The sequence below is a fragment of the Stylophora pistillata genome, chromosome 14 (genome assembly GCF_964205215.1).
Source record: "Stylophora pistillata chromosome 14, jaStyPist1.2, whole genome shotgun sequence".
In the NCBI taxonomy this organism is placed as follows: domain Eukaryota; kingdom Metazoa; phylum Cnidaria; class Anthozoa; order Scleractinia; family Pocilloporidae; genus Stylophora; species Stylophora pistillata.
In genome coordinates this window covers 18814879-18832894 of record NC_142532.1, presented here as the reverse complement: position 1 = coordinate 18832894, position 18016 = coordinate 18814879, and the positions used below count along the sequence as shown (strand labels likewise).

Below are 18016 nucleotides of genomic sequence, written 5' to 3'. Positions count from 1 at the left end.
CCACCACTGCATATAACACATGCATCTCACTACCATCTGTTTAGCCTGTGATTGGGCTTTCATGTTTATAGATTTCACTTTACACCCTTCTTTTGGGCACAGCCTCTTATCATGCTGTACCATTAGCTGCTGCTGTTATTGAAACCCTTAACCTTGAGTATCTAAATTATTTATGTAAATGTTTATCTGGCAGAAACTTCAGAGTATAACCACCACAAAACTGAAATGTCACAGCCGTGTACATGACCGCTTAGGACAGGGCACCTCTCTTTTACTGCAAATTAATTTTATTTGCCATGGCAAAGAAACTGGTTGCAGTTTGATGCAAGTTGTTGCTCCAGAGCTTGCCTGTGCTCTTACATGCACTGTAGATTATTTGTTTTGGCAGGAATTTCTTATTTCAATCTTTTCTTCTTTAGGGCACTTCTCTGTTCAAGGACTTACAAGATATCTTATGAGCGATGATAATTTTATCATCATACATGATCGCTTGTCGTGTTATCAAGACATGACACAGCCATTATCACATTATTTTATCAATTCATCACACAACACATATCTAACAGGTAATGAAAAGCTCCTCTAAAATATATCCTAACTTATTAATTTTCATGAGCAACTTATTGAAAATCTTATGCATTTTTAAAAGTTATCTCATTCCATTTGGTAAATGCACCTTTTTATGAGGTGGAAGATGCATGTTGTGATAGAGATGGTGTCGTAATTTGAAACATGGGGGGGGGGGGTTTATCTTTCACCCTGTCGCATGCACATACCCCTACTCAAATTTCCCAAATTGCCCTTGGTAAACCTCTTTGCAATCTTTAAAGTTTCAAATGTGTCTGTAATCAATTTGTGGCTTACTTTCATTTTTTTCCACCAGTCTGAAATCTTTCAGCTAAGCATTTGATTGGGTTACCACAGACAAAATTTAATCATTTTTTATTTCTTATAGAGAATCATTTGAACACAGGCTGCAGCTGTTCAAAAAAATTTTTTTCATTATTTTGCCAATTGCAAGTGTCCTAAAAGGATGTGAGAAAAGATTGCAAGATTGAATATATTTCCCATTTTGATGCTGCATTAGCAATATTTTCAGAACCAAAACATGGGGGAGCTATGCCCCTCCCCCAAAATTTCTGTTTGTGGGGGGGGGTGCTACAGCTTCCCCTTCCTGCCTATATGTGGCCTAGTGGTTAGTGCAATGGACTGTGGGTTGAAAGGTTTGGGTTTCGAAACCTGGCCAGGGACATTGTGTTGTGTTCTTAGACAAAACACTTTACTCTTGCAGTGCCTCTCTCCACACAGGAGCATAAATGGATACCTGAAAAGTTTCAGGGAAGCCTGTTGAAATCAGGGCTTGACACTAACAGTAGCCAATTAGCTACAGACCAGTAGAAATTCAGTTTCAACAAGTGGTTTTTTAATTTCCACTAGTCAGTTTGGCTATTAAACAAACTGAAATTGTTGTAACATCTAAGTTGTTACCAGCCACTTGGGTAGTAAGATGAAAAGTTAGTGTCAAGCCCTGATTACATTGAAAATCAAATGACAAGACTTACCTTTCCATGAAGCAAACCCACAGACTGAAGAGTATCCAACACTCTCTTTTTGAGAGTGAAAAGTTTAAGTTGAAAAGTTAGTGTAGAGCCCTGGAAATGCAGGGGGATAAGTCTTCTTTTTTTTTTTTTTTTTTTTTATAGGATTACGCAATTACTGGTGAACCAGTAGTTTCCATTGTGGTCCTTGCAAACAAATGAAACAAATGATCTAAATTGAACATAACATCATTAAGAACATCATTAAGCAGCCGGAGGCAAACCAGTTGGCTATTTACAAGCGTGGCCAAGGATCTGAACTCGGGGCTACCATGAAACAAATCCAGTGGTCAGGGTGGGACTCGAACCCTGGAGTGGCGGATTACGAGTCTGACACTCTAACCTGGGGGAGGGGGTAGTAATACTCTCAGTTGGTTTTTGCAAAGGAACCAGGAATAAGCACCAGCTGAATGGGCCACTATAGGCTTAAATTACTTTTCTTGAATTATCATTACCTTGCACAACTGAGGCCGCAGTCTCTAGGTCATAGAGAATTTTGAAATCTTTTGCTTAGGTCACCAGTTGACTGGGAAATCATCAGTAGAAATGTACAGACAAGCGCTATTGGCTGGTTGCCGCTGTATAGAATTGGACTGTTGGGATGGAAAAGACCAAGATCAAGAACCTGTCATCACCCATGGAATGACAATGTGTACACAGATCTCATTTAAGGTATGCTAAACTGACTTAAGGGCTCTTACTATCAATATCTCAATTCTCCAGTTTGTCTGCCATACTTCTCTCATTATTTTAGCTCAAAGAATTTGGTTTTAAATCAAACAAATACTCCCCAGTTGAAATTTTTCTTTCCATTATTATCTTATTACTTGACAAAATGAAATGTGATAAGGAGAAGTTTCTTTTTGGTCACCACTGGAAGGAAGTAGGTTAAAGGGACAAGAACATACAATCTTAATGAGTCCTGTACCCTATGCCAGCCCCGTGGCCAAGCTGCTTTTGTAAACAAAGAATGGAGGAAACCAATTAATTAGTATCATGGAAATACTCAGAGATGTAAATACTCAGAGAGGGGATGGTGCAGTGGTAAGAGTGCTTGCCTCCCACCTTTGTGGCCTAGGTCTAATTCAGAGACCTGGCACCAATGTGGGTTTAGTTTGTTGTTGTTTCTCGTCCTTACTCTAAGGGTTTTTCTCTGGCTCCTCTAGTTTTTTTCCTCTAGAAAAACCAATATTCCAAATTCCAGATCCACTTGGAATCAGTGGATAAGAAGAGCCACCTCATGGAATGTCCAGTGCTAATATTGATATTATTATAGGGATAGCTATATTGCAGTGAATGCAATGGGTCTTGCTCTCATTGTTTTTCTCATGTCTATTGTATTGTGTTGGTTCTACCACACTTGTTTGAGAAACTCGAAATCATTCTGTTTTACATCTGTTTCATAACAGGATGTGATAGAGGCAATTGCAGAGTGTGCTTTCAAAACATCAGAATACCCCGTTATTCTTTCCTTTGAGAATCATTGCAGGTAAAACACATTCTAGGCCAGCTTCTTTATTTATTTATTTATTTATTTATTTATTTATTACGAATATTTAGACAGGGTAGCCCAGTTCAGCAAATAGCTGGTTTAAATGAGGCCCTTATCAAGATCATTGCATGTTATAGTGATCAAAGCCTGATATTATGTAGAAGAAAATCTTTAACTTGAGCTAGTATTTCCCTTGAAGTAGACTTGACAGTCATTTAACACTGCATATCATCTCTTTGTAAATAAGAGTTGCATACTTTCTTGCTTTTTTCAGTCCGAAGCAGCAGGCTAAGATGGCAGCATATTGTGTCAGCATCTTTGGTGAAATGCTTCTTGACAAAGCCTTAGATGATTTCCCAGTAAGTGTGACTTATTATAATTCATAGGTTTGTAATGTAATTTTCTAGTAACAGACTTCCTCCCTCGACCCTGGTTTCGTCAAGAAATTTAGTCGTAGGAGAGTTGTGTAAAATGATAAGAAAGTTTTCGAAAAGAGCACTTGAAGCAGTGGTGGAATTCTCAAATTTCTGCTGTGTAATGAAAAAACTTTTTGGCTAATGATAGAATCTAGATTTTCAAACAAAGCTTTTTTGGTACATCTTGTCAACCCTTAAACTCTCAAGATCAGATTGCCAGCTTTCCTCTTTGATGCTTCACATTTCCTTGTAAATTAGTTTCAGGTACTTGGTGTCAGACCAAGATAACAACTTCTACCTGGGATAAGTTTGAGAATTCTCATCCCCTGTTTGCTGAATAATCCTTTGATTTTTAAAGGGAGAAGTTACCTGTTAATCACCTCTGGAAATGACAGGGTTAACTAAACCACAGTTACATTGCACTTAGTTGGTTTAATCAGGAAATATTTCTCATCTCACGTGTCTGTTTTTTCTGTTTGATTCACAGTTAGAAGAAGGGAAAAGCCTTCCACCTCCAAAAGCACTCTTAAGAAAGATTGTAATTAAAAACAAGAAAAGGCCAAGTAAACGTGAAGAAGGTATCCTTAAATATCTTGTGTTGTTGCACTGAGCTTGACATTTTTCAATAACTTTGCCATAAATATTTGTGGTATTTCATGTTCACCCAGCGAATTTCATTAGCCAGTCATTTAGCTGTTCAGCGTGGCCTGAAATGTAAAGGAAAAATTTTCTCAGTTAATGAGAGGTGATATTGTTATTTACAAAATCTTTCCTTTGCATTGTTTTATTTCAAGTCAGAAGAGTAATCCTTTTTACATGTTGAATTTTGAAGAATTCCAAGTGATTTTAGGCAGTAATAAGAGAGAGTAAATTTTACTGATTACCCTCAGAAATGGAGAACACTCTGGTAATGTGAATAACCCTTCTTGGCTAGGTGTGGACGTAGACAAGGCCCCCATAGACAGCACCGCTGTGATCAACACTGACAGCAAGGTGGAAAAGGTTGATGGAGAGATTACTGAGAATGGTGGCAGTGTTATTACTGAGGAGGATGTCAGCAAAGTGAGTTGAGCTAGCAAGAGGAAAATAGGTACCCAAAGGGTACATGTGTGTGGGATGCACTCAATTGTATTAACAGACACAAGGCAATGACAAGAGTGAGAGAAACCTCGGGTATCCCGCACAAAAACTGTATTTTCGACAAAGAAGAAGTACTGATTTAACACCAGCTGCAGATTCATTTAACTCTTTAACTCCCAAAAACTGATTGTTAATTCTCTCCTCTATAGCTGCTACACATTTCCTTGTAATTCTCATTACCTGTTTGCGGGATGATGTATGGATATTATAGGGAGAAGTTACATGTTAAATCATGCATTCCTGGGAGTGAATGGGTTAATTGTGAAAATAGTGTTTTGGACTGAATTCCACAACAAAAAATTACACAGACAGATATTCCTAAAAATTAAACAGAGTATTCAGAGATGAATTGCAGGTTAAGTGAAAAACAAAGTAGAAACAATTGAAAAAACTAAACAGAATTATCATAATATTTCATAGCATGCATTTATGCTTGAGTTCTTATGACTGTGTGACTGTATTATCCTTTCTAACTGCTCAATTCTTATATTATGAAAATTAATATTAATAATAATTGGAATTATTTATTATTATATATATCTTATTAACCAAGCGCGAGGGCCGTACTGGGAGAATATCGGCCTCAGGTCTTGACAGTACAGACCGAGCGCAGCGAGGTCCGTACAAAAAAGACCGAGGGCCGATATTCTTCCAGTACGGTCCCGAGCAAGCTTGGTTAATAAGAGATTTATTATACGACTGAAGTTCAAAGGGACACAAGTGCGGTATCATTCGGGACCATTCGGGACAGTACCCGGTACAATACTTAGAAAATATTGGACCGGCAATATAGCATTTTGATTGGTTGATTTTAGTTATTGGCCCTCTGACTGCCCAAGTCGTGTAATAACAACCACTTATTGCCCTTTTACTGAGATTATTTCTTCCAAACGATGACCAATTACTGGTCTCCTTGATCATCAATTACATTCACACATGTAAGGTGCCTAGTTTATTAGGGTAAGTTATCCTTGTCCTCTGCCTTTCTATTGATTTAACGTTTGTTTTATCCTTTGAAATTAATGCAGGCAGATCAAGAAGAGGTTGCCCCAGAAGTTGAACTCTCAGCTCTTGTGAATTACATCCAGCCGGTTCATTTTAAGAGCTTTGAGAATTCTGAAAGTGAGTACATTGTTTACAATGAATGACGGCAGTTTTAAGTAAGGGAAGGTTGATTATTTATCATGGAGTGGGGGGGGGGGGATGGAGGATTTTGGTTGTGTCACAGTAAAATGTACCTGATCCCTATTCCCTCCCATCAGGCTCTGTAATGTTCTCAGGAATACTTCGATTTAAAAATGAATTTCTACTCTTAGTCAGAATTTCAAAAATGGCTGCGTGAGCTTACTGTCTCGTACAGCGCCACAGCTCAACTTCAGCATGACGTATAGAAGTAGCGTTGAGTTCCAAATGGAAATTAAATTAATTTGCCGTCGCGGTTTCGGTTCGCAGACGACGCAAATTTTGGTGATTTCACGTTGTTGTTTTGCATAGGACGGCTAAGAAATGTACAAAGTTTCAAAACGCACGTTCTGAGCTATTGTTATGCCAATTAGCCAATTATGCCATTGAGATTAGAAATGCGCCCTATAAGCATCTACTTATTATTATATTATTATTATTAATTAGATCTCTTGTTTTTCCACGTCCTCGTTGCCGTCACCGTCGTGGTTGCTTAAGGTCCCTATTCTTGCAGTTAATTGGCAGTCAATTTTTTTTTAGTCCCCCTTTATACTCTGTTAGTGTAATATTCTCAAGTGCCCTCCCCTCCCCTCCCCCCCCCCCCCCATCCCTAAGGCAATAAATATTGACTGATCCTTACAGACAAAGAAACACTTGGATAAAGAACTGACTTTCAAATTTGACAAATGACATTTTTTTTAAATCCATTTGACAGAGCTTAACAGAAGTTATGAGATGTCCTCTTTTGTGGAAAATAATGCAACGGCCTTACTAAAAGAAAGCCCTGTGGAATTTGTCAAGTATCCTTTAGCTACAGCTGATAATAATAATAATAATAGTAATAATAATGAAGGATGATTAAGTCAGATTTAATGAATAATTTGACAGATTATTCAGTTGGTATATGTTAGGTAATTATGGTTTTATCAACTGAGTTGATAACGTAAATTATCCACTGTAAAAGAGTAAAGAGTTTCAAAGCTGAAGTTACATTATCCAACTCAGTTGATAAAACCAAAATTACCGTGTTACTCCCACTGGCGCAGCACCAAGGTTTCTTTGGAAACTTACACTCTTTATTCATTGGTACATTTTAGGCTTCTTTTAAAACGATGTTCTTCTTAACTTCAATCAGTTACAATAAGCGTCAGTTGAGTAGAATTTATCCCAGTGGGACAAGAGTTGGGTCTGCCAATTACATGCCCCAGGTAAATAAGGGAAAATTTTACATGAAAGAAAAATTTTTTTCAAGCAGCTGACAATGTTGATGTCATTTAGAGTAGACCTGGGTGCTCAGATGTTTTTGTTTCTTGTGCAGATTTTTTGGAATGCAGGATGTCAGTTAGTTGCCCTTAATTATCAAACTTTAGGTGAGTTAAATTTTCTTCTTCTTTCCAAGAACTTGGTCGCAAGCAAACTATTTAAACATCATAGGAATGTTTTTTATGCAGTTTCCATGTATAGGCATGAGTTTTATTTTAGTGGCTTATGCATTACATTTGTTGGAACGAGTTTCACGACCTTTCTTCAATTTTTCTCTAAATTGCGTTTAGTAATTTGAATGTCAAAGTGCAAAAGATGTTTGCATCTTCGTCACTGCCATTGTCAAGCAGTGGATCATAAGTAATTATACTTTGCTAAAGTATCCGTTTCAAATTCAGGAGGACAATAGCAATGAAAAAAGAAAAACATGGCAATGAAAAAAGAGAAACTTGGCAAAGGAATTTTTCTTGAGTGTTTGTCTGCCTATTTGTCTGTTGGAAATATCCTTTTAAAATAAAAGAAATTTGTTTCTTGTTTTCTTCGACAGACTTGCCCATGATGTTGAACCAAGGAATATTTGAGTACAATGGCCGTTGTGGGTAAGTGGATGTTGGTGCAAGCGGATGTTGGTGCATTAAATTAAGGATGTGGGAGGAAGAAATTTTACCTTAAGCAAATGAACACAGTCCTATTAAATTTCGTTTAACTCAGAGGAATGTGCTTGCCGGATTACACAAACAAAATTTGGACAGTTTTGTAAATTGTCACTGTCTTGATGTTGTCACTCTTACAGGTACATATTGAAGCCCAGCTTCATGTGTCGGGCTGATAAATCATTTGACCCATTTGCTGAGTCCACAGTGGATGGGATTATTGCTGGTGCAGTCACTGTTAAGGTATGGGAACAGCAGAGAATCCGTGAGGCCAATCAGGTCTTCTTGAAGCAAAATATGTTAATTAAATTTCACTCAAAGGGCATCCATTCAAAAGCGTTCTACAGTGGCCTTAGAAATTTATACTCAGGCTCCCGTGAAGGAGAAAAATCAAAATTTTGAGTCATTTTTGGCTGTCTGCAAAACTACCTTTAACTAAACGAGGAATAGTGCCCCTTTTATGAATGTGAAAAAGGCAAAATTAAGGTTACCGGTATCTCGCGTGGAAGCGATGTAGCATGTCCGGTTTAAACTGTAGATGTCTAAACCCCTATATCAAATTGAAGCTTATAGGGGTGTCTTACGTGCAAGCGATGTAGCATGTCCGGTTTAAACTGTAGATGTCTAAACCCCTATATCAAATTGAAGCTTATAGGGGTGTCTTACGTGCAAGCGATGTAGCATGTCCGGTTTAAACTGTAGATGTTTAAACCCCTATATCAAATTGAAGCTTATAGGGGTGTCTTACGTGGAAGCGATGTAGCATGTCCGGTTTAAACTGTAGATGTCTAAACCCCCATATCAAATTGAAGCTTATAGGGGTGTCTTACGTGCAAGCGATGTAGCATGTCCGGTTTAAACTGTAGATGTTTAAACCCCTATATCAAATTGAAGCTTATAGGGGTGTCTTACGTGGAAGCGATGTAGCATGTCCGGTTTAAACTGTAGATGTCTAAACCCCTATATCAAATTATAACATAACCAAAGTAAAGCGCGCGCTCTGATTGGTCAATTTAGCGTTCCCCATTTGCCCATGGGTGTACGCTGCTGACGTGAGCAAATGCAAAGACTATTTTTCCGCGCGCGCTTGTTTTTTCTGGTCGCGTAAGATTTGTTAAATAAACGGGAACTCTTTAGCTACAATGTATCAATGTTATGTTATAAAACAAATGGTAAACACCACAGCGTACACTATTGAGTTATGGATGCACTTGGGAGGTTTGCTAAGCACTCAAGAAGCTAGAGTCGCTCTCGGCTATCGCCTCGAGCGACTCTTACGCTTCTTTCGTGCTTAGCAACCTCCCGCGTGCATCCATAACTCAATAGTGTACGCTGTGGTGTTTACCATTTGTTAATTGAAGCTTATAGGACTGGCTATCAGACTATACCAAAAATTTTGAAAAAAAATTAATTGTCGAATTTTTCACGACTTCTAAATGCGAGCGCCCGAATCACCTTTTGAACGTTACATGTGAAAGCGAATTTTGTTTTTCGCTTATTTAATGTGTTCCTCCGTTTCCGGGGCCAAAGCACTTAAAAAACGTGTCTGCGATTTGCCATATTCAATTTCAGTGAAAAGTTACAGAACATTTTCGAAATAGGATTAAAAAAATGTGGAGTGATCGTACAAAAATCGCTCTTGAAAAAAAAGTATTTAGAAATAAAAAATTCGGAGACATGTTTGTTGTTTATATGTAAAACTAGCTGCTGTCAAAATTTGAGAACAATCGAACAAATTCCCTCTGACTTGTAGCTCTTAAAAGGTGATTCGGGCACTCGCATTTAGAAGTCGTGAAAAATTCGACAATTAATTTTTTTCCAAAATTTTTGGTGTAGTCTGATGGCCAGTCATATAAGCTTTAAATGAATAAAGGCTGATAGTTTCGAAAGAAACTGTTTAGGGCTGCGTCGGTGGGAGTAACGAAATAATTTGGATATATCAACAAAGTTGAAATGGTAAATTGGCCACCGTAACGATTACAAAAGCTGACGTTTCGAGCGTTAGTTCTTCGTCGGAGCTCCGACGAAGGGCTAACGCTCGAAACGTCAGCTTTTGTAATCGTTACGGTCCGACGAAGAACTAACGCTCGAAACGTCAGCTTTTGTAATCGTTACGGTGGCCAATTTACCATTTCAACTTTGTTGATATATCCATATAAGCTTTAATTTGATATAGGGGTTTAGATATCTACGGTTTAAACCGGGCGCGCTACATCGCTTGCACGCGAGACACCCCTGAAGGTGGACGGTAACCTTAAACCAAGACTAAAAGGGGATTTTTAAAAGATAGAGAAAATAAAAAGGGATTCCGGGCTCCATACATTCCGTTACTTGGTGCTTATCCCAGCAACCTTCTGAAAAATCACTTGAAAAGGACTGCCCATGGCGTGTGACTCATTTCTTTGTTCTCATTTTAGGTTATCTCTGGACAGTGGCTTACAGAAAAGAAAGTTGGCACATATGTTGAAGTAGACATGTATGGTTTACCAGCGGACACTGTCAGAAGAAAATACAAGACTAAGATAGTGCCAAATAACACTATCAACCCAGTCTATGATGAAGAACCTTTTGTGTTTAAGAAGGTAAATTCTTTTCATAAGATTTTCAGGGGCACGCTTTGCTGCGCCTCGTATGCCACCTTCCTGTTCTTACCTCATTTTGAGGTCACCTGTGATCTGTTACAGACAGACTCGCGGCATCATGGCATCAATTTGTTAAAAAGTATTTGTCTTTTTTTTCTAAAGTCCCAACGGCGAGGTCGTAAACACTTCGTTTATCTTTCAGGTTGTCTTACCCAGCTTAGCAGTTTTAAGAATAGCAGTTTATGAAGAGAGCGGGAAACTCATCGGCCAAAGAATACTGCCAGTAGTTGGTCTCAGTCCAGGTGAGTTTCTGAGTAAATTGAAACTTGAATAAAATTATCATATTTCTATCTCTATGAACTGAAAACATTCCTCTGAATGTGACGAGTTAAGTAGTAGTAAGAGCAATTTTCAATTAAGTGTCGTAAATAATGCGAGTTTGTTTTGGCCTTGCTTTATTTTGTTGTGCGATTGGTCCAGAAAGCTGGCGTCACTTCCTCAACTGATCAGATTCGAACTTGAAACCAATCGCGACTTATGCACTCCTGTTTTCGCGCTCTTTAGGCAATTGGCGTGTTTTTACTTCGAGTTCTCATCGGCTCACCGTGATATTTTCCTTCCTTTGATTGGCAGAAAACTCGCGCTACTTTCGCGACCAATCAGATTCAAAACTAAAACCAATCGCAAGTTATTCACTCCTGTTTTCCCACGCTTTAGGCAGTTGGCTTGTTTTTACTTCGAGTTCTCATTGGCTCCCCGTGACATTTTTCTTGCTTTGATTGGCTGTTGTGATTTCTTTGGCTACGGTTTGACGAAACTTAATCGGAAAGCTCTCTGAAGTAATGTCATCTTCGTTATTACTGATGTTTTAAATGCATATAAAGAGAAATATTACACTGGTTGCAGTCAAAAGCGAAGACAGTAAAATAAGCTAGTAACAAACTTTAATACATCCATTTTGAAATCACTGGTGGTCCCTGTAATCTGATTAGCTCTAATTAGTGCGATTTATTCACAAATCGCACTATTTTTTGCTATAAATCGCATCATTTTACGCTTGACTGAGTTTTTGACACATGACGTCAAAGCATAGTTAGTCAAAGTCTAGCTGTTTTTCATACACAATAAGATGTAAAGCGTTTCCGGTTCCGCTTTTTATTAAAAAACCGGCTCAGTACTGCATCAATAAAATATTTGAATTGACCAAGTCCTGTATTAGGGCGATTTCAAAATGGATGTAATAGAGTAATTGAACCTTGTGTCGTGCAATTTTGGTCTGAAATCATATATGGGTTTTTTTAAATCACGCGTATGATTTCAGCCCAAATTGCACTCCACTCAGTTCAATTACCATTATTTATCGGAAATGTGTGTTGTTTTAAATTCTAACAGGAAAAGCATTTTATATTTTTAATTGACAGGTTATCGTCATATCAAGCTACGTAATGAATCTAATCAACCGCTTTGTCTCCCAACATTATTCGTGCACATTGTTACGAAGGACTATGTTCCATCTGGATTTGAAGGTGTGTTCTAAATTTTTAACTGCTTTCCAGGCCCAAAAGAGGATTATACATGAACCAGCACAGCGGTCAAACGTCAGGCATGCGCGAGGAGATCAATTCTAGCTGGCTGCGTGCCAATTTCCCGCGCAAAATTTCACAAAGGAAAATACCAATTGAATATATCAATTGAGTTTCGAAAGTAATCCAAGATTGCCGTTTGCTTTTGCTTAACTTCGCTCTGTGACTGGTCTAAAAAACTCGCGCCAATCAGATGCAAAACTAAAACCAATCGCGAATTGGTCGCCAGCGTTTTCCCGCGCTTTGGGCGTTGTGCTTTGAGGTCTCATTGGTTCCTATGGGTATTTTCCTTTCTTCTGATTAGCCGTTGTGATAGGAGTAGGCTATGATGAGAGTGCCAACGTAGTGGGCCATGTGAACCCGTCGTTTGCCTACATTGTGTATTAGATTGAGGAAATTCCTCTACCCGCGGTGTTATTACAAAAACAACCTTTTGCTTCAGCCTTTCTCAGCATAATTGTATATTTTGGCTCGTTCAAAGCTGTTTGATCAGATACTGTTAACCAACAGGTGAACAATTTCTTTACAGATTTCGCAAATGCTTTGTGTGACCCTATTGCATATCATCAAGAAGAGAAAAGACAACAACAGTTGCAGTCTTTGTTGGATGAAGAAGAAGTGGAGGAGGTAGGGATTTGAAACATGGAATACTCTTAGACTGGAGTGACAGGGTCAAACTCTTTAAGTTAAGCTTTGGGCAGGGGTATTCCAGTCTGGATTTTTTCAATGAGTTCTTCACACCAACTTGTCTGGGAACGTTGACGAATGTACATGTGAAGGTACATGCAATTGTAAGAAGAGCTCAAATTATACACCTGTCATCACAATTTTAGGTAAAAAAGTTTTTCGTGTAGGCTTTGTGAAATAATACAAAAACAAAGCTCTAGGAAAATTCAGTTCTTTTAACAGGGTTGTCACTTAATTTTGAAGTAGATGCTGAGTCGAATCTAGAAGTTTTTCCTTGATCACTATCATCTTCTCAGGTGCAACTTGAGTTTGATGAGTTTGACAGAAAAAACCAGCTCGTTAAAGCTGACTACAAGGATTTGCTGGCCATCAGCGGCTAACTCTCACACACAACCTTGAATAAGACCCTTGTACTGCATCAATCTTGAACGTAACTGTAAGTTTTGAGTCACAGATACAGTTCTGTTAAGAGATAGTTTTAACTATCTCTTAACAATCTTCGGTGCACTAGAGCTTAAGGTGGTTTAATAATCAGTAATATTTTCCCTTCTTCCAGGATGCGACAGGCTCCAAAGCTGTGGAAGAAGATGGTGGAAAAGCAACTGAAAACGCAAAAACAAAGTCTGCACCGGGGAGAGAGACAAGGAAGTCAATATCAATAAAGTCTGAGAAAAAGTCAATCAAAAGAAATTGCACAAGTGGTGAGTGTATTGCCTTGTAAAGGTTTTATTAGATTTCCAACATGAAGGGATTATAATAAGTTGGTGTGACTGGCAAGGGGTTACGGGGTCTAAAGGGTATTTGCAAACCAGGTTTTTTTTCTTCCCGTAAACTGCTCTTGTTCTTAGTGTTTCCCACTAATATCACGACCTCTAGAAGACTAGTAATAGTGCAAAATAAAGGACGTTTACGTTAAGATTGCATCCCAAAACGCCTAATATAGAGTATAGTTTGAATGTATGTTTCCTTATATTTTGAGAACAAGTTATACACGGACGAAACATCCTGTTAGTTGTTGGTGAATTATTTATGTCATTTGTGTTGGCTGAACTGGCTCGTAGTTACAGGTAGCACTACAAGAAGATCTCATTTTAGTTTTGTAGCATGGAGAGATAAGTGCTAATGTTAATGCCCAAAAGGAAGCTTGATGGAATGCTGGGGGGGGGGGGGTGGGTAACCTTGCGATGGACTGGCATCCCATCCAGGGAGGAGTAGTAATACTCACAGTCGCTTCATGCTTTGGAAACCGGGTAAGGTTCGGCTGTGGGTGGGCCACTGGGCTCGGGTAAAGACTTTCCCTACCTACCTACCTACCTACCTAGTGTCCAAAAGTGTTTGCTATCAAAAAATGAACCTATAAACTCTCTAATATTCTAATATTCCTAGATTCACTCGTAGCTGAGATCAATCCTCCGAATCAAAGGCGAGGCTCAGAAATGATTCTAAGAGAGGCGTTACGGCGAGACAGTTCCCGCGACAGTATTTCTGGCATCAAACCACTTCAGTCAAAGAAGAGCGGCAATCTGCATACCATGACTAGTCGTTCCCTTTCACTCCAAGCAGCCCCTGTCACAGTAGAGAGAGGACCTTTTACAAAAAGATCAAGGAGTACTAAAAAACGAGAAGGCAAGACGCAGTCTCTTATCTGTTTTACTGTTGAAGGTAAGTACCTGAAGGATCTCATGTGGGCGAGGACTGTTCAAGGGGCCATATTTACGGACCTATCTCTTTGAGGACTTAACTTTTACGGACTTACCTTTTCACGGACCTGTCTGGTTTTTTTTTGTTTTTTTTTTTTTTTCTGATTTGAAACCATTGGGACAAGACATTTTGAAACTTTTCCGCTGTTTTCTTACTCAAATTTCGTTTGTTTTGACCTGTTGTCATATCCGGCTGAGAAAATATTCCTAAGACCAGGGAATCTATGGAAGTTATACTAGCAAACAAGCTCCCCCGGTAAGGGGATGACATTCAGTTTTAGACCATGCAAGTCAATTATTACCCATACGCATAAAACAAACAAATTCCTTCACTTGCCTTAAAAACTATGGTGACAAGTATTAAAAATGCTCTTTTTAAAAAGTTTCTCTCGCGTCGTTCAAAACACTGGAGTTTCAAATTGTAACAAGCAAAGTTTTCAAAATTAATGTTTAACACCCCTATGGGGCTTAAACCATTTAAACAAAAGAAAAATAACCATTGAGTGAGTATGATATTGCTTTAATCAGAAGGGCTTGAACCAGTCTTTTTTCAATAAATCTGATAAATGCGAGGCCTCAAATCCACATGGGAACCATCGGGTAGGTAGATTCAGTATTTATTTTATTTATTATTTATTAACTGCTAATTATTATAAGGTGTGTTTCTAACAGTTGATATATATAACTTTAACTTTTTTTTTTTCATGTAATGACCAGCAAACTTACATTTCGGACTATGTATATCATGAGTTAGTTTATAAAGTTGAGTTGTACTTTGACTAACTGGTCACTGAGATGAAGTTAACCGATCAGAGCGTTTTTCGATTGAGTGTCGCAAAACTTAACAGCCAATCAAAAGAAAGGAAAGTACTTTTAATAGCCAATGAGAAGTCACAGTGAAAACAACCAAACTACGCAAAGCGCGAGAAAACGCGGGCGACCAAGTCGTGCTGGGTTTTAAGTTGGCATCTGATTGGCTGAGAGAGTGGCACGAGTTTTCTGGACCAATCACAGAGCGAAGTGAAGCAAAACAAATGTAGTCTCAGAGTACCTTCGATACTCAATTGAAAGTTGCTCTATTTCTGGTAGTGAGTGATATGTTAATGCATGTAAATTTCATTCTAAAATTATCACCTCCAAGCACAGAATGATTTAACCTGTTCCCACTTGAATATTTTTAACATTTCAAAACTAATAATTCTTGTCTCAATAAATAGATGATGTTGATGATCTTAATGATAATGATAATAACAATAATAATAATAACATTGACGATTGGTGTAATCTTGATTTTTCTAATACTGCACTTGCACTTACAGATGAGAAATCTGCACTAACATCATTAGAGATAGACCATTATATTTCTGAGGGCAGTTCGGCATTCTTTCCTTGGGAGAATATAGATGATTTCTTCTTGAGTTGAAAAATTAACAAATCGACAGTGGCTTTGCATAAGAGTACAGACTACGCTGTCGATTTGTTTTTTACCAAAACATCGACGTCAAATAGAACGATTCTTTCAGAGCATAACACGTGGCGAGACACGTTGACGCGAGCGGCATTGTTTGTACTCTTACCGACAACGGCAAATTGGCCTCTAAGATTGCGACATTACTGCCAATTGTGATCAAACACCTGTTTTTTCTCTCTATCCTCCCCTTTTTTATGCATTGAGCGTTTGCAAGAATTTTTTTAAATTGAAATAAGAAAGAAATTGCATCTTTGTCAACACTTTCTTACTTGATAGCCCTTTAATGAGCAATTGTTTGGTAGTTGTCCTACTCCTTCCTCCCCACCTCTCCCCTCCTTCAAAGATATAATGGCCCATCCCTTACCGTTATATATGGAGGATATTATTCGAATTCTAAATTCAGGATAATGTTTGTTTTCAGGGAGTAGTATAAGGGAAGAAAACATGGCATTCCGACATTTTTGTAGGTGCACATTTATTTTTGAATAAACCAATTTGTTCCTCATTATCACCTGTGCCACAAGTAGAGCTCTTTTTGTCTGATTGTCCAAAGTAATCACAACAGCGAATCAGAAGAAAGAAAAAAATCCTGTAAGAGCCAATGAGAACTCAAATTTAAAACAAACAAGCTGCCTAAAGCGCGGGAAAACGTGAGATACCAAGTTGCGATTGGTTTTGGTTTTGCATCTGATTGGTTGACAGAGTGGTGGAATTTTTCCGGACCAATCACAGAGCGAAGTAAAGCAAAACCAGTACAATCTCGGATGACTTTCGACATTCAATTGAAAAGTGCTCTATATAATTTACCCCTTGAAACGTCATTTAGCCATGATAAATCGCATGAAACCTATTTACAAGTTTGTTTAAACTTCCAGTAACTTTACTTTGAACACATTTGTAACCTTTATGTTGAACTCAGGCTAAAAATAACGGTAATGACTGTTTGGTGTGTGCAAAATTTCGGGTGTCACTGGTTTATATTTCAATTACATACGTTCAAGTATGTAAAAGGTGACCCATCAGAGTGCACTTCAAACAAATGTTGCACAACCAAAGTTGATAAAACATGAAATCTTGTGTGAAACATCGGTCTTTCATGGTAGGTTCATCAACCTGCATAATATAACACTAAGGTGAAATTATAGGCCTATTTTGCCTCCATGTCTGCCCATTCTTGAGAAGACGATCTTGTGTCTTACTAAATCATTACGTTCTTTAACAATTGCTAAATAATAACAATCAGTAAAGGTTTGATGGCCTTGTAAATGTCCATAATGCAAAATGACAATTAGTAAAACGGGCTTTGAAAATCGTAATTTCAAACACTGAAACTTTCTTGTATCAACACTTACTCTGCGAAGTACGATCGACAGGCAAGTCACTTCAAAACTGCTCTTTAACATACCATTCCATCTGTACTTTTAAACTTCATCATTTTGATTTTTAAAACCATTTGGAATTTATGCAACTCGTTCCAACCTGTTCCCACGACTTGTACCTCGGTGTGTCACAGCCTCTATCTTTTTTTAACCAAATTCTGCAATTTGGTTGTAACAATGTTGATAGCCTAAGGCTATTCGATGAGCCTTTTTGGAAGATTTTCGTTCCTTACCGACACACAGGCGTAAATGCAACAATGTTTTACATGACAACTAAAGAACTAATTCTATTGTGCAAGATTTCAAACTGAAGCAACGATGATCTCTGTGCCGTACTCTCTTTGATTTGAGTAGCAAACGAATTAATTTCAAAAGTTATTATCTGTGGGGAAAGGATATTGAGAGGTTCCAAAAAAGGAAAAAACAGGTCGTTTAAAGCTAAAATTAATCTTGTTAAAACTGGGATCTTTGTAGAGGGTGGGAAGGAGGCTAATGTATTTAAGCAGATCTCAATTAGGGATGTGGGGGGGGGGGTATTTGCTCGACTGACGTACACTTTTTAGATGGCTGTGTTGCTCGAGTAGATAGGGGAGGAGGGGTAGGGGATTTTTGAGTGCGTCTTCCAATACGTAGTCACCCGCATTTGCACTTCATCTCTGTTTTTTATCCGTGTAACTCCCAAGATCTGATTTTTAATTCTCCCCTCTAGTTGTGACACATTTCCTTGTAAATTGGTTACCAGAATTTAGCGTCAGATCAAGATAACAACTTCTGCCTGATAAGTTTGAGTATTCTCACTACCTGTTTGGTGGATATTGTATAAATGCTATCGGTAGAAGTTACATGTTGATCACTTCTGGGAGTTAGGTT

General features: G+C 38.2%; 1 protein-coding gene across 9 annotated transcripts in view; it reads left to right on the top strand.

Annotated features, from left to right (window-relative positions):
• Nucleotides 1-18016, top strand: part of LOC111325714 (1-phosphatidylinositol 4,5-bisphosphate phosphodiesterase classes I and II) — a 74882-nt gene that overhangs the window by 13320 nt on the left and 43546 nt on the right. For 6 of the 9 annotated variants that reach the window (XR_015995328.1, XR_015995329.1, XR_015995330.1 and 3 more), the window contains exons 9-27: nucleotides 420-566; nucleotides 2113-2270; nucleotides 3008-3087; nucleotides 3365-3449; nucleotides 3994-4084; nucleotides 4441-4568; nucleotides 5675-5768; nucleotides 6544-6628; nucleotides 6964-7036; nucleotides 7147-7198; nucleotides 7639-7690; nucleotides 7885-7987; nucleotides 10162-10326; nucleotides 10529-10628; nucleotides 11748-11852; nucleotides 12439-12536; nucleotides 13153-13297; nucleotides 13983-14258; nucleotides 16189-16230. Coding sequence is in view for 6 of the 9 variants with exons in the window: in XM_088745042.1 (XP_088601168.1) it covers nucleotides 420-566; nucleotides 2113-2270; nucleotides 3008-3087; nucleotides 3365-3449; nucleotides 3994-4084; nucleotides 4441-4568; nucleotides 5675-5768; nucleotides 6544-6628; nucleotides 6964-7036; nucleotides 7147-7198; nucleotides 7639-7690; nucleotides 7885-7987; nucleotides 10162-10326; nucleotides 10529-10628; nucleotides 11748-11852; nucleotides 12439-12536; nucleotides 13153-13297; nucleotides 13983-14258; nucleotides 16189-16230 (2079 nt within the window). In the remaining 3 variants the exon portion in view is untranslated. The remainder of the gene's footprint in view (nucleotides 1-419; nucleotides 567-2112; nucleotides 2271-3007; nucleotides 3088-3364; nucleotides 3450-3993; nucleotides 4085-4440; nucleotides 4569-5674; nucleotides 5769-6543; nucleotides 6629-6963; nucleotides 7037-7146; nucleotides 7199-7638; nucleotides 7691-7884; nucleotides 7988-10161; nucleotides 10327-10528; nucleotides 10629-11747; nucleotides 11853-12438; nucleotides 12537-13152; nucleotides 13298-13982; nucleotides 14259-16188; nucleotides 16231-18016) is intronic. The other 3 variants (XM_088745044.1, XM_088745046.1, XM_088745045.1) reach the window with 3 other exon arrangements.